Source organism: Danio rerio, chromosome 5 (assembly GCF_049306965.1).
Source record: "Danio rerio strain Tuebingen ecotype United States chromosome 5, GRCz12tu, whole genome shotgun sequence".
Taxonomy (NCBI): domain Eukaryota; kingdom Metazoa; phylum Chordata; class Actinopteri; order Cypriniformes; family Danionidae; genus Danio; species Danio rerio.
The window spans coordinates 54016850-54032500 of NC_133180.1; the positions used below are offsets into that span (position 1 = coordinate 54016850).

The 15651-nt window shown below is 31.4% G+C and overlaps 1 protein-coding gene across 6 annotated transcripts in view; it reads right to left on the reverse strand.

Annotated features, from left to right (window-relative positions):
* Window positions 1–15651, reverse strand: part of arb2a (ARB2 cotranscriptional regulator A) — a 321565-nt gene that overhangs the window by 179308 nt on the left and 126606 nt on the right. For 5 of the 6 annotated variants that reach the window (NM_200418.2, NM_001431106.1, XM_073950011.1 and 2 more), the window contains 1 exon segment: window positions 5703–5918. In NM_200418.2, coding sequence (NP_956712.2) covers window positions 5703–5918 — 216 coding nt within the window. 6 annotated transcript variants of the gene reach the window in all.

Sequence of the window (15651 nt, forward strand, 5' to 3'; positions counted from 1 at the left end):
ATTTGAATCATATGTTGAAATTATATCACACTATACTACATAGTATATACAGTGCTCAGCATAATTGAGTACACCTCATTTTGAAAATAACATTTTTTATCCATTTCTCAGTGAATATAGGCAGTGTATTTTGGTGCATTTAAACAAAACAGATATTTTAGACAGATATGTTTATTAAAATAATATTTTAGACAACAAACATATTTAGAAATTGAAAAATAATACAAATAAATTCAAGCAAAATATTGCACTATTTACAACCTACAAAATTTCTTTTTTACTTCTCTTTATTATTACTACTGTTTTCAATTCTATTAAATTAGTAAAAACAATTAAGTTAACTAATTAATTTGTGTTGACAACATGAATCATTTTACAATGTAAGATCTTAAGATGTATGTAAAGCACATCAAAATAATCAACCACTGAATGTATGATTGTATCATATATAACATACAATAGCATTACAACAGATTATTATCTCTAAAGAGTATACTCTGTGTAAAATGTGATTAGTTAACTGTATTTAAAAAGGTGAGTACAATTCCATAATTTAAAGTGTATTGGAAAAAAAAAAGTAATTAGTTTACTTTTATTTTAAAAAAGTGACAATGAGTTTACATACATTATTTTTTGTAAAGTCAACTTGTTGCTTTTAAGGCAATTGGTTTACTCGCTTTAAGTAACTAATCACTTTTTACAATGTAGCAAATGCAGAGTTCCACACAATTCATTCATGTTGTCTAAACACAAACTGATTAAGGTAACAAATTTAAGTGGATTAAACATGAAACAATTAAGTTGTCCCCCCATAAGAAATCCAGAAATGTGTTGTTTCAGCTCATTATGAATAATTAGTTTGAACAAGCAGCAAAGAGGTTTATAAGTTTAACAAAATAAAATAATACAAATTATCATCAACTTTAACAGCAGTGAGGTCTTAACAAAAGATAGTAACGTTTGTACATGTTATGAACGTATTTTCACTGTTTTGAATGTCTTTCCGAAGTATAAATGCTTTTTTTTGCAACTATAATCACTTAAATACCACTACACATAAACCCTTAACAAACATAAAGGATTTGAAAGTATACAAAGAAAATTAAATCAGAGTGCTGAATCAGCCTGTGCTGAAAATGTGCTGCGGGATATTAGTTATATAAAAACTAAACAGCCAACAACACACATAAACTAAAGCCTGAAATCATCTCAATAGAGCTCCTTTAATATTTTCCTGCAGTGATTCAAAAAACAAAACGGCTTTTCCAATGTGCGCGCATTTCCACTTGGCAGCAGTACTTCAATGCTCCCTAGTCAGAGACACCCAGACAGCAGCGTGTCCTTGAGTGTAATGCAACAGAGATGTCAAAAAGCAGACAACTACAAAGCCATTCAACAAAAATGGACTAAAAAAATTCTAAGTTCACATAAATTCACAAGTTATTCATATGTGAAATGTACTGTTTTTTTTTTTTTTTGTTTTTGTTTTTTACTGGGGAAAAAAAAAAAATATAGAAAACATACATATTAATGACCATCCAGTACTGTACAGATTTTTTTTTTTCAATAAGATGTTAGGTAGATTTCATTTGATCTTATCTTACTAGACTCATGCCAGAATTTTTTTGTATTTTTTTCCATACAGGTAAAATACAAATAAATGAAATAAAATAAAATAAAGCTTTTATTTCATTATTTTAAATGTCAACCAATTACTTAAACTTAAATTTAGCTTTTTAAAAATCTGAAATATTTACGACAGATGCTCTTCATGTTTTAGATCAAGGTTTCTGCAGGTGTCACCAGTTAAAATGTAAGACTTTAAGACATTTTTAAAACCATTATGAATGGAATTTCAGACTCATAAAGGGCTAAACACCAAGGAAAAGATGAAAAAGATTTTTATTTGCCCTATCAAAAACAGCTATAATTGAATATATTTAATAATACAATAATAATTTAATAATAAAACATAATATTTTTAATGTTTCTTACAAAATAGTTTAAATATTGTGTAAAAACCACCAACATTTTTTTTTCCAACATAAACTTTCTTTAAAATAATAAAACATGAAAAAATGTTAAAAAGTTTTAAAAACTATAATAAAATAAATCTATGCACAACAATCTGTCCAGGTCGGTGACCTCAACAGTAAATACATTCTTTTAAAAAAACCTTTATGGTAAATTGAGTTAAAAATGACCCTTTTAATTAAAAATTGTAAGGTTTTATTGAGATGGATTGTTGTATGGGTGTTGGCCTGATTGGGTAGCAATACATGAACAAAGGATAAGGCCTGTTTAAAAAATATTTAAGATCTTCAAGACAAAATTTCAGTAAATGTCTGACTTTAAGGCCTAAAATTTAGATTTTGAGATTTTAAAACTTTTAAGACCCCGCGGACACCCTGTAGATGATGTTCATATTTACTGTAAAATTGTGTGAATGTCTTTACTGGGAAAACATAGGAAAAGTAATGATGAGAAATCCACTGCAGAGATTTTTGTTCAATCAGATGTTCAAGAACAGAAAAAACACAAAAAAAGCACAAAAACAAGGGCCCGCGGGCCAAAGTTGGCCCATGGTAATCTTGATTTGGCTCTATATCCAATCTGAGAAGAGAGGGAGAATGATGGGAAGGTTGAGGCCAATGCCTTCAACAGAGCTCTTCATTTTTTTATTTTTTTTATTTTAACGTAACCTTTTGTTTGTTTGTTTGTTTAATTGTTGGGATGCAAAAAAGCAAACAAAATGTTTCAGTTAAATGTTATGCATGAATGAGATTTTTTAAATTTACTTATTTTTTTCATGTAAGGATACTTGATGAGCAAATTAAATGTATTCAATGAATTCAGCATCCACCATAGTGTTATAAAGGGGATTGTTTGTTTTTATCGTTAAAAGTTTATTATAAAATGTAAAAAAAAAAAAAAAAAATATATATATATATATATATATATATATATATATATATATATATATATATATATATATATATATATAAAAAAAAAAAAATATATATATATAATAATAAATAATAATAAATAATAATAATAATAATAAATAAATAAAACAAAACGAAATATAATAAAATAAAACAAAATTAAGAAAAAAATGTTATAAATTAAAAAAAAAATAAATAAAATAATAATAATAAAATGTAATTTTTTTTTTTTTTTAAAAGCCTGAGACACACAACCATCATTTGATAATGCGGCTGAGACATGCAGAAAGGTTTCTAGCAGAAATGTACTAACAATCCCATTCCACCAGACCAACAAACTGCCAAAAGTTCAGCAGATGCTAAGTCTTTATATGAATCCCGACTGTCCAGCGAAAATATTTATCAAGAGATTATCATGTGTTCTTGCCTTGCTTTCTCTGTCTTTAGGGAGATGTGACTCTACAAACTATTTTACTCATAAACACACAGTGCAGCATGTGTGCATAAAGATGTCAGCAGTGTCGGCTCTTACAGATATTGACACTGAGGCTTTTTATTTTTTTTTTCCCATCATACACAGCAGCCTGGAGAGCAACTTCCTCTGTTCAGCACACCAACACTGATGAAACGCCTCAGAAACGGACGAGGTGTTGAAATCTCAGATTCACACTCACTGATGGCTATTTCATAGATTTTTTTTTTCTCTTTCTGACTGTGTGTGTGTGTGTGTGTGTGTGTGTGTGTGTGTGTGTGTGTGTGTGTGTGTGTGTGTGTGTGTGTTAAAAAAAAACAACTTCATCTGGGCAACACCACAAGATTCTGCCCTCGATGAGAATTTATTAAGGGAATGATAGGTGTCAGAGTTAGTTTGTGGCGATAAAAAGAGGGTAATTAGGAGAATTTGTTTACAAAGGGAGGGAACGTGAGAGGTATGATGGTTTTAAAGCTGACTTGATGCTAATAGTGCAGATAATTATACCTCAACTGTGAGTGTGTGTGTAGGTAGTCTCAGAAGTGTGTTGACAGCTCACACACCGCTACTGAGTCAACGGCGGTAAATGACAGCACAAGGAGTGTGACGATACGTGACGTGGCCGTCAAATGGTGATAGAACAAAGCGCTAACTTTCAGGAGACTTTTTTTATGTATTTCCAACTGAGGCTTCATTGTTTCATCTGGTTTCCTCCCAATTTTGCATTAGAAATGAGTTGCTGTTGTTGTTGTTGTTGCTTTTTATTTATTTTTTATTTTTTTGTGGTGTTCAAACAAATTAGTGTGCTTGAGAGAGTGTATTGTATCATCAGTTAATGGTAACAGTTTGACATACCATTGAAGGTCTTATGAAATTAGAATGAGAGATTTGCCTTTATTAGTTGTACTGCAGTGTACTTGAAGTCAGCATGAAATTAATATTTACACTAGTGTCTAAATGAAGGTTAGTTGTCTAATTATGAATAATACATTCACACATTTTATCCTATGTTGTAATTTTACATGTCCATATAGTAACGCTTTACAACAAGACTTTATTAGTTAATGAATTATGAACAATATTTGTGCAGCATTTATTAATAAATGTTTTACACTTACAAATGCATTATTAAAATTCAAACTCGTGCTTGTTAACATTAGTTATTGCACCATGAGTTAACAATTAACAACTGTATTTTTATTAACTAACGACACTGTAACTAACATTAACAAATACTATAATTAATGCATTGTTTATTGTTTGTAAATGTATTGATTACATTGTTTAACAACCTTACAACCTGATTGTAAAGTGTTACCGTAAATATATTACCTTCTCTATAAGTTCTCTTTATTGATTTGTCCCAGACCTTTTTTACTCAATAAATATTACATAGAGGAAGAAAAAATGACAACTTTATGTTGCTTCTATTTCATTAGCCCTTTAAATGTTAATCAATTAACCGTTTGTTTTGTTTTGTTTGTTTATGTATGTATGTATGTATTTATTAATTAATTAATGAATGAATAAAAATGAAGCAAATGTTTTATCACTCATCCTGCACAGTGCATCTTTTTGTCAAATTAGATGCACTTTTGATTTCAAATTTGCAAAATTTCCACCTGGAAAAATGTAAAAAATATCCTCGACTTATTCTGCACTACCCGGATTATTCTCTAATCAGATGATATCTAAGAATGCTCCTCCTCCTAACAGTTAATAAGCTAAAATAACTGCTGAACATAACATAACAAAAAAAAAAAAAAAATAGTTAAAATTAAATAAAATAAAATAAATAACAAAATAAAAAAATAAATGAACTAAATGACTAATAAAACTAAATAAAAAGAAAATAAATAACTACATAATAATAAAATAAACACATTAAATAAACAAAATTAATAAATAAAAAATATATATATAAAATAAAAAACAAAATAAAATAAATAAATGAACTAAATAACTAATAAAAACAAAATAAAGTAAATAAAATAAAATTTAAATAAATTAATAAATAAATAAAAAACACATATAAAATAACAAAAGTTTAAATATATCCCTGAATAAACACTGTGCTTATCAAGCAAGAGGTAAAAAAAAAAAAGAGATATGAAAAAAAATCTGGATGGAATCCAAACACTCCACATCCTCCTGACTGCACATGTGTGGGCCACTCACTCAGCTGCCTAAAACCCCCTCTCACCCTCTGTTTCACCCCATATTCCTTTCTCTATCCATCTCTCTTTTTCTCTCTTCATACCCATCATCCTCCCTCAGCCACTCACTCGTATGGGGATGTGCTCCATCTCTCTTTCCTTCTGCGGGTTGCGATACTTCTCATAGAAGTCCTTCTTTTTCTTGTTCTCCCGCTCCTCCTTCCTCTCTCTCTTTTCAGCCGGCTCATCAGAGGCATCCGGGGACGCTTTCTTGGCTGGATCTGAAACCTTCTCCACCTCCAGAGAGTTCTCGTTGGGGTTCAGCACAATCACCCCGTAGCCCTCCTGAGAGACAAAACACATACAAATGAATAAACAAATAAACAGGCTTCAGTGCTCTTTCTGATTGTAGTGGAGTTGCCAAAACAAACCGGCCCCTTCATAATAAAGCAAGGTGTCCGGGGAGAGGCATGTATGCCAGCGCTGTGAGTCACGCCATTGTGTGGCATTGCAAGTAGAGGAGTGAACTGTTGAGAGAGGGATTAGAGCGGCTCTCCATGCAAACGGAGGTCAGTGCTGCTTTCATGTGAGCTCAAATTTAGTGCGATGACATTCACCATAAAGAGGGATGCTGCTATTAGGTTGCATTACAGAAAAGAAATCAAGCTTGTTTATGTGATTTATAAGTGTATGTGTGTGAAATGTAATGAGTTTTAAATATGTAACAATACAGTCAAAACTCAAATGTTTAAATTGTACAATGTATTTATTCAATTAAATTAAAACATATGATTGAGAAATTTCACTATTAAGATTAATATTTTTATAATTAGTAGTAATATGATTTAAAAAATACTTTTGATTTCATAGCTGTTACTGTGATCAAAATTACTGTTATTAATTTTAAAATAGTGTTACTTTAATAATAATAATAATAATAATAATAAATAATAATAATAATAATAATAATAATAATAATAGTTGCCCCGATTACTATTGAGGATTATTATTATTATTATTATTATTATTATTATTATTATTATTATTATTATTATTATTATTATTATTATTATTAATAATAATAATAATAATAATAATAATATTATTATTATTATTATTATTATTATTATTAATGAATTTCATTGTTGTTATTATGATCAATATTGTTATTGATATTAATATACTAGTACTGTTAAATTAATAATAATGATGATAACAATAATAATAGTAGTAGTAATAATAGTTATTGTTATTACCAGAGGTGTGGACTCGAGTCATGTGACTTGGACTCGAGTCAGACTCGAGTCATGAATTTGATGACTTTAGACTCGACTTGACAAAATATAAAAAGACTTGCAACTCGACTTGGACTTGAACATAAATGACTCGGACTTTGACTAGGACTTGCCCCTATTGACTTGTAAAGACTTGCTGCTCCCCATGAAAAGCCCAACGATAAAAAAGTATGTTGACATAGACCGCTCTCTCTCTCTCTCTCCGTTTATGTGTGCGTGTGTGTGACAGCATGCTCGCGCGCGTGTGTGTGAGCATGCGCGCTTTCGGCATGACGTCCAATCAAAGCACGGTAGATTGTTTTGATTCGACAGTATCCAACGTGACTACTATGAGGCGCGGGAGTGGACAAAAGTCAAGCGAACGCAGAGAGAATTTGAATTTGAACTTGAGATCGAGCCAATACTCGCTCTCTCTCTCTCTCTCTCTCTCTCTCTCTCTCACATACAACATACACCTCTCTCTCTCTCTCTCTCTCTCTCTCTCTCTCGTGCATTCAGTCTCTTTGCGTTCGCTTGACTTTTGTTTACGATGGCGTCTCATACCTTTAGTGATTTTGCTCTCACGGGATCCTGTTAAACTGACCCTTCGCTAAGCCACGCCCAAAAACCGCCACCCACCAATCGCGGCTTACCAATCGTAGCTACGGGCAGAGGCTCTGTCAAGCTTTCGAGCGAGGGAAACAAGCCAAATCGTTGCGCAATTGGATTGTGAAAATCTGACACCCGCTATCCTAAAAGTTTGGAATGGGTGGTGGGATTTTTTCCCTTTTCAAAACCAAAGCCCAAGAGGAGAAATGCCAGCGTGGATCAAGCTGTGTGAGGGGCGGTAAAGGAGTTAACAGCTAAGTTGGTTTTGTTTTCGATATTCACATTCAATGATAGGTGGCAATAACTCACACTCCTCTTATCCTAAACAGATCTAAACTGTGTTTCTTATAAAAAAAAAAAAAAAAAAAAAAAACAAAGCAGGTTATGCTTCCCAGCGGTCTTTTTCTTTTTTTCCCACTCGATATTATGAGCCAGGGCTCGACAATAAGGACTGCCCGATGCCAGCGTGCGAGACAGTCGGGCCAGTGTACAAAATGTTACTGGCTCGATCGGGCCAGCTGCTGCCTTTTTGCCTGCCAGATCGAGCCAGAGCTGCGTGCTGCGACTGTCTGTCAATTGTGTGCAAATACAATCTTACGGTGCTTTCACACATAGACGTTTGTTTCGGAATCTGTCTCGTTTCACCCGTTAGCGCGTTTTTTTTTGGCATATATCCAGCAGTTGCGCTCGCATCCGCACCAAATCAATCAGTCCAAGATCGCCTGAATGAGACGCGGTCTCTGTCCTATTGAGCGTATCGATTGTAGCGAGAAAACAAAACAATGCAACGAACTAACGACCCAGGCTATATCACAGTGTATCATGATCGTGTAATAGCCATATATACGGCTATATGAAGAGAGAATTATGAGCTGGGCCAGATGTCATTCTTACCGGTAAATGCGAAAGTGAAAGCATGCTGAAATATTACCGAGAGCTGTTTATCCAGCCTGATCTCGGTTTATCCGTCAGGAAAATTGACCGAAATTACTATCTGTTAATTTTTCCATATTTTAATCGTATAAAATGTTGTATTAGGCCTGTTGTTTTGTTCATTTCCGCACTGACAGCTCGAAAGAAAGATTTACATTGATCTGATGCAGTATCGGTTCATCTGCTATGTCTCTCTATAATTTAAGCCTAAAATACAGAATTATAGTCAACGTTTCTTTAATAGATTGATTAATTCAATTGATCGATTTCTACAAAACCTGACAATTGAAATGAGGCTCTGTATATATGAGAAAGTCTGACCTCGATTTGTATTCGGTGACGATGTCTGTGGGTTGTTAAATTAAAGTGCACATTTTCACTTATAAAATATTCTATACACAATGCACAAACGTTTGGGGTCAGTGTGATTAAATATGTTAAAATAAGCTTCTTCTGCTCACCAAGGCTGCAATTATTTCATCATAAATACAAATTGTGAAATGTTGCACTATAAAATAACTGTTCAAAAGTAGTTTATCATTTAATTTATTCATTTATTCCAGTGATTTTAAAGATGAGATTTCAGCTTCAGTACTCCAGTCACATGATCCTTCAGAAATCACTAATATTAATTATTATTATATTTATTAATGGTAAAAGTTATAAAATCAATAATGTCTGGAGTAACTATTTTATTTGAAACTAAATACAATAACAAAGCAGTTATTTAAAATTTTAATAAATATTTAACAATTACACCTTTTTTACATTTATAAATATAGCCTTGATGAACTGAATAGTTTTCCTTAAACATTTTAAAAATTACCGTAAATATATATACAGATTTATTAGCCCCCTTTTGTTTTTTGTTTTTAAAATATTTCCTAAATGATGTTTAACAAAGCAAAGAAATGTTGATATTTTGTCTGATAATATTTTTTCCTCTGAACAAAATCTTATTTGTTTTATTTTGGCTAGAATAAAAACATTTTTTAAACCATTTTAAGGTAAAATTTATTAGCCTCTTAAGCTAATTGTTTTTCAGACTGTCTACAGAACAAACCATCATTATACAATAACTAGCCTAATTACCCTAACCTGCCTAGTTAACCTAATTACCCTAGTGAAGCCTTTAAATGTCACTTTAAGCTGTATAGAAGTGTCTTGAAGAATATCTAGTAAAATATTATTTACAGTCATGAGTTATTAAAACTATTATGTTTAGAAATGTGCTGAAAAAATCTGTTCTCTGTTAAATAGAAATTGGGGAAAAAAATAAACAGGGGTGCTAATAATTTAGGGGAACTAATAATTCTGAAATCAACTGTGTGTGTGTGTGTGTGTATACACACACACACACGCACATTCAAATAGCGATTAACTTCTTTTTTTTTTTTTTTGGTGGGGCCAGTGAAAATTTGGGCAGGGCAAGTAAAAATTAGAACCACTGGCCCGATCGGGCCAGTAGAAAAAATCCTTAGCGTTGAACCCTGTGAGCACTGCTTAGTTTAAACCCTCGCTATTGTAACGCATATAAATACATACACTAATATTTGCTGGTAGGAAAAATCTATTTGTTCACTTCTGTTATTTATACTTTGATTTGCATTTCAATTTTTTTCTTCCACTTAACTGCAAATTTGAATAAAAACTGGATAAAGAGCACACAAACATGCTGACAGTAATAGGTACTGTACACTGTTATGGGTCAATGATGCTAATATTCGGCACAAATCCATCAGTTTCTTAGGTTATTAGATTATTTTATACTTTCACCTCTCCTGCTGTGCATGAACTATGCTGTTGAATGTTCAGCGTATGAGGTGGCTAGGCTAACCTTGCTTCAATTTTGATAAAATTATTCTCTAATCAGTTGCTATTATGTTGTGAATATACCCCTGTAATGTATACTGCAGTCCTCTTTTGTCTGGCTTTCTCAGATATCTCACCTGTTTGCCAAAAATGACTAATTAAATCCTTGGGAATGTCTGACACCAGCGCATACACACTGTAATAGATGTGCCAGGCATGAAAGCTTGACAGGCGTAGTAGCAACAGTAACTAAGGAGGGCGAGGCTTAGCGAAGGGTTATTCCAAGAATGTTGATATGGTTTCTTTCTTGCTTTACTATTTATTAACAATACACAAAAAAACTAAAAGGTTAAGGTAAATTCTTTAATAAATTCTAGTGTTTTTGAGTATTATACTTGTTGTATACTTGTATTATACTTATGTTTTAGGCTAGTATTATTTACGACTTGTTAATGAATGCTTCATAATACAGTAGTATTACCAATAGTGAACAGATAAAATAATACAAAGTGTAGTTTTACTACAGTAAAGTGTAGTGATTTGTAGTATAAAATACCCTATATTGTAAAATAATACAGCACTGGGTAATTTGTTTATATTACACTTGTGTTACCATAGCAACTATAGTATTACCACAACTGATCAATTGAAGTTCTTTACTGTAGTAGGCTACTGTTCAAAACACAGTACATGCCAATATACGTGTTCAGGGGCCCTGTGGAACAGCTTTCCTCAAAATGAAGAGGATGACATGGAAAATGTCCTCCACAATCTCATCAGCAAAGTGGAAGCCAGCAGACACTAGTTTACTTTATTTTAGCTGCCATGATAAAATGAGATTGATAGTGAGATTACAGTAGACTATAATACCTTTTCAAGTGTTTCCTTATTTTATCACAGTTACATTTCTGCTTGCATTAGTTTTTGTTTAAATGCTTTTAAAATAAAATGTATTCTTTACATCCAACATCTATTCCAGGAGTGCCTTATAGTGGTGTAAACCCCTTTACAAGGGGTGTTACCCCTGTGTAAACTCTAGCCACCCCTGTGGCCAACCCGATATGATTTTGCTGTTGACATTATTTATTTAAATCTACTTACATAAATGCAATACAATGCAATATTTCAATAAATAAATAGCAGCCACTAAAAAATTATTGTGGATTGATTGGTGCCACTGACGTAGCTGGCCTCTTCTGGCCCCCCTTAAGCAAATTTTCAGGGGGGCACCACTGGTCTATTCTCTGTGTTTAAGTGTTTGAAACTGAAAATATCTCATCATATAAAACAACCAAAAATGTTATGGTTTATTAGATTAAACATTTAATATATAAGTCTATTTTAGTATTTTGGGTATTGTTATTAAACAGTGCTGCAATATGAATCATATCAAAAAGCATGAAAGGAAGAGGGAACACGACACAAATTGTGAGTTTGCATATAATCTCTGAGAGCGCTCAAGAAAATGTGTGTGTGAGCAGTGCATATTTGAGAGCGAGAGAAAATTTGAGAACTCGCAATCAGTTTTGTCCACAAACAGAGGAAATCCGTGCACGAGCATCACACAAGGTAGAGAGCAAAGCTCTTCAACGCTATGTGAAGAAAACAACTTTATTGTTTGTATGAAGTAGCCTACTTCATTAACAATATGTGCTACCATTTTACATTGCTGCAAGACAGATTTGCAGCAATATCTTTTTAGCACACACGAGATTCAATTGACAAAATTCCAATTTCACTCAATTTAACTTTGCGGCATATACAGGAGTTGGTCTACTGCTGCCTCATTGAGGTTATGTAATTTTGGTTAATCACAAGTTGATCACCGAAGACATAACATAGCACAACTAAACTTAATGAATTAGACAGCAGTAGACCTGCAATTTCTGTGTGATGAGGCAAAATGGAGTCTTTTTTTGGTGGAACTCGTTCTTGTGCATTATGCTGTGGAGACGAGACGCAGCACTGTTCAGTACTTTTTCAGAAAATTGCATTTGTATTTTTATATATCTGAGCAATGTTCTTTAATAAAAAAAGGTTTGTTTAGTTAATACAGATCTTACAACCATACCTAATCTGTATATATTTTATTTTTCTGTTAAAAAGACTCGAAAAGACTCGAAAATCAAACTGCAGGACTTTGGACTTGACTTGAGACTTGTTGCCTTTGACTCGGGACTTGACTCGGGACTTGCCTGTCTTGACTCGGGACTTGACTCGGGACTTGAGTGCAATGAATTGAGACTTACTTGTGACTTGCCAAACAATGACTTGGTCCCACCTCTGGTTATTACAATTGAGGAATATTATTATTATTTTTATTTTGTTGTTGTTATTATTATTATTATTATTATTAATTTTATTATTATTATTATTATTATTATTATTATTATTATTATTGTTGTTGTTGTTGTTGTTGTTATTTATTTATTATTAATTATTGTCATTAGTGTTACATTAATAAATCCAAAATCATGAATAAATAAATAAATAAACATTTAAATTTTATATTTAATTTTATATATGAATATATATTTATATAAAATTTTATATATGAAACAGTCAGACAGTTGTTTTGCTGCCTAGCTATAAAAAATAAAATAAAATAAGAATATCATACAAAGACAGACTCTGGCAGAAGAGAATACGTAATAACCATCACAATCAAAGTTTCTTTCAGACTTCAAATATTATTTTATTATTTTAACTATTTACTTAAAATATTAATCTCCATTCAATAGAAAACAAGAATAATAAAATCACATGATGGACTGCACAGCATTTTCCTATCTAATCGATGCAAACAAGCTTTTTCAGGAATAATAACCAAACTGGAGAACATTAATATAAGATTATGGCTAATTTACACTTTTAAGCAAATTTTAAAATCTGACTTTAATTGAGTCATACATAAAACTAATTAAAATGCACTCAACACAAAATCCATGCCATCATCAAATTATAAAACTACAGCCAACATTAATTTCAACCCTGATTCAGCTTCGGATGAAATAAATGTCATTTTCCTGGAAATCTAGTCGGACAGTGGTTTATTGAAGTTATTTTAGACTGACCAGCTGTGGGTTTGAAAAGTGCAGTTAGTTGCTGTGGGTCGGCTCTCAGTGTGGTGTTGTGGTAAAGACTGTGTGGTAAAGCAGGCTCAGTGCTGCTCGGTGCCACTGCCCACTGGTGGCAGGTTGGAAAAATGACCCAAGAACAGAACAGAAGAATGCCTAGATATGACAAACAAACTCGCAGCAGCCCATTCTCATCAATAGTTACGAAATCTAAATAAAAAATAAAGAAATGTATAGATTCATTTGTTGAAGCTGACTGGACTGAGGTGAGTTTTTTTAACTTACTGCCACTGCCACTAATTTACTGCATCATTAAAGCATATCTCAAGAATTACGGCATATATTCAGTGCTCAATAAGATTAGAAAACCCAATGTGTTTATTTGCATCAGTGTTGTTTAGGAGAAAATCAGTAGTAGATGCATCAATAGAATTAAAGTATTAAGCAATCGCATTAATAGTAGTTCATTATAAATTTAAAGTGGGGATAGAGTGATTAAGTGGTAATAGAGTAACTGATTAAAGTATATTTGTTTATTTTGTTATTTGCTTACGTTAATGTTAGATAGAATGTTAGTATATTATATTATACACTTAAAAAACTAAACTGAGTTTAATAGTATTACAATATCAGTTAATATGAAGTTTTTACAAAATAAAAACAGATTAGACAACCTAAAAAATCTGAATATATGTCATGTAGATAAAGAAAAGGAAAATCAAAAGGAAATAAAGCAAAAACAGTAATAAAAGTTCATGAAAAGTATGTTTGTTTAGCGTTTTAAAGCTAAATTTGGTTTAAAACTAATAAAATAAGTTATACTAGTTATAAAGTTTGTTATAAATAGTTATACTATAATTAGATTAGATTCAACTTTATTGTCATTACACAAGTACAAGTACAAGGCAACGAAATGTCGTTTAGGTCTAACCAGAGGTGCAATAGCAGCAAGTGCAGAATATAGTTTTAAGTTATAAAGTGCAGTTATAGAAAAACTATGGATGATATTTACAGATGGATGTACAATGAACATTATATTAGCTATGAACAGAGATTTACAATAAATGAATATATGTACAGTTTGCTATTAGTAATCAGAAGTGTGCAGGTAGATAAACAATTACAAATGTCTATGTATAGTGGGTATGTACAATTCAAAATGAATGATTGGAATTAGCTATATTAGTATAGTTTCTAAGTATTATTTAAAAAAGATAAAAGACAAAAAACTTTTAAGTTTCCGCAAAAAAATAAAATAGAAAAATGAAAAAAAAATAATAATAATAATAATGAAACCAACATTTTTACTGTCACTCAAAAAAAAGTGTCAAAATAAACAGATTTTAAATAAATCATATTGTTATCAATTATTAAATATAAAACAAATTATTTAATTACTATTTAATAGTAAAATTAATAGTAAAATAGATAACTATAGATAAAATGATAGATGTGGAAAATAACAGAATAGAAAATAGTATTTAAGCAACAAAATTACATGTTGTAATAGCAATTTATATAATTTAAAATTTATTTTAAAAGATACATAAACTTAAAAATAAAAGAAAAATTAAAGGTATACCTTACAAATCTAGTAACAAAACACAGTTAATAATAGTTTAAGAATTCTAATCTGTTAAAATAATCTAAAAGGTCTAAACAAATGTTATGCAGTTCAGACTAAATTCATTGAAATGTAGAACAAAATAATAATAATAATAATAATAATAATAATAATAATAATAATATTAATAATAATAACAACAATGATGATGATGATGATAATAGTAATGATGATATTAACAATAATGATAATAATGATGATGATGATGATGATGGATTATGATAATAATAATAATACTAATAATAATAATAATAACAACAATGATGATGATGATGATAATAGTAATGATGATATTATTAATAATAATAATAATAATAATAATAATAATAATAATAATAATATAAATTAAAAGCAAACCCCACAAAAAATAACAACAACAGAAAGAAGAAATGTGTAATACATAAAAAAAGCACAATATCAAAATAAGCTTAAACTAATGCTTTGAAATCACATCTGACAGCACAATACCATCATCATGAGTTGCAGTCTTAATGGCTTACAAAGGCTTTTATGTTGCTATGTTTAGGATTCAAACTTCGCAATCTCCGCATGCCATTTTCTAAAAGACTCAAGAGCCTTTTTCCCTCTCTGTTAACACGCATTTGCAGAGTCCCGGACTCTTCCCATGCCCTCCTGCCCTGGCAAGCACCTCCTCAAGGGGCGAGCAGGCGACAGGGTCTGGCCTCCGGGCCATCGGTCAGCGCAGGTCAGCGCAGCCCCTCACTGGGGCTCAGACCCCCATAACCCGC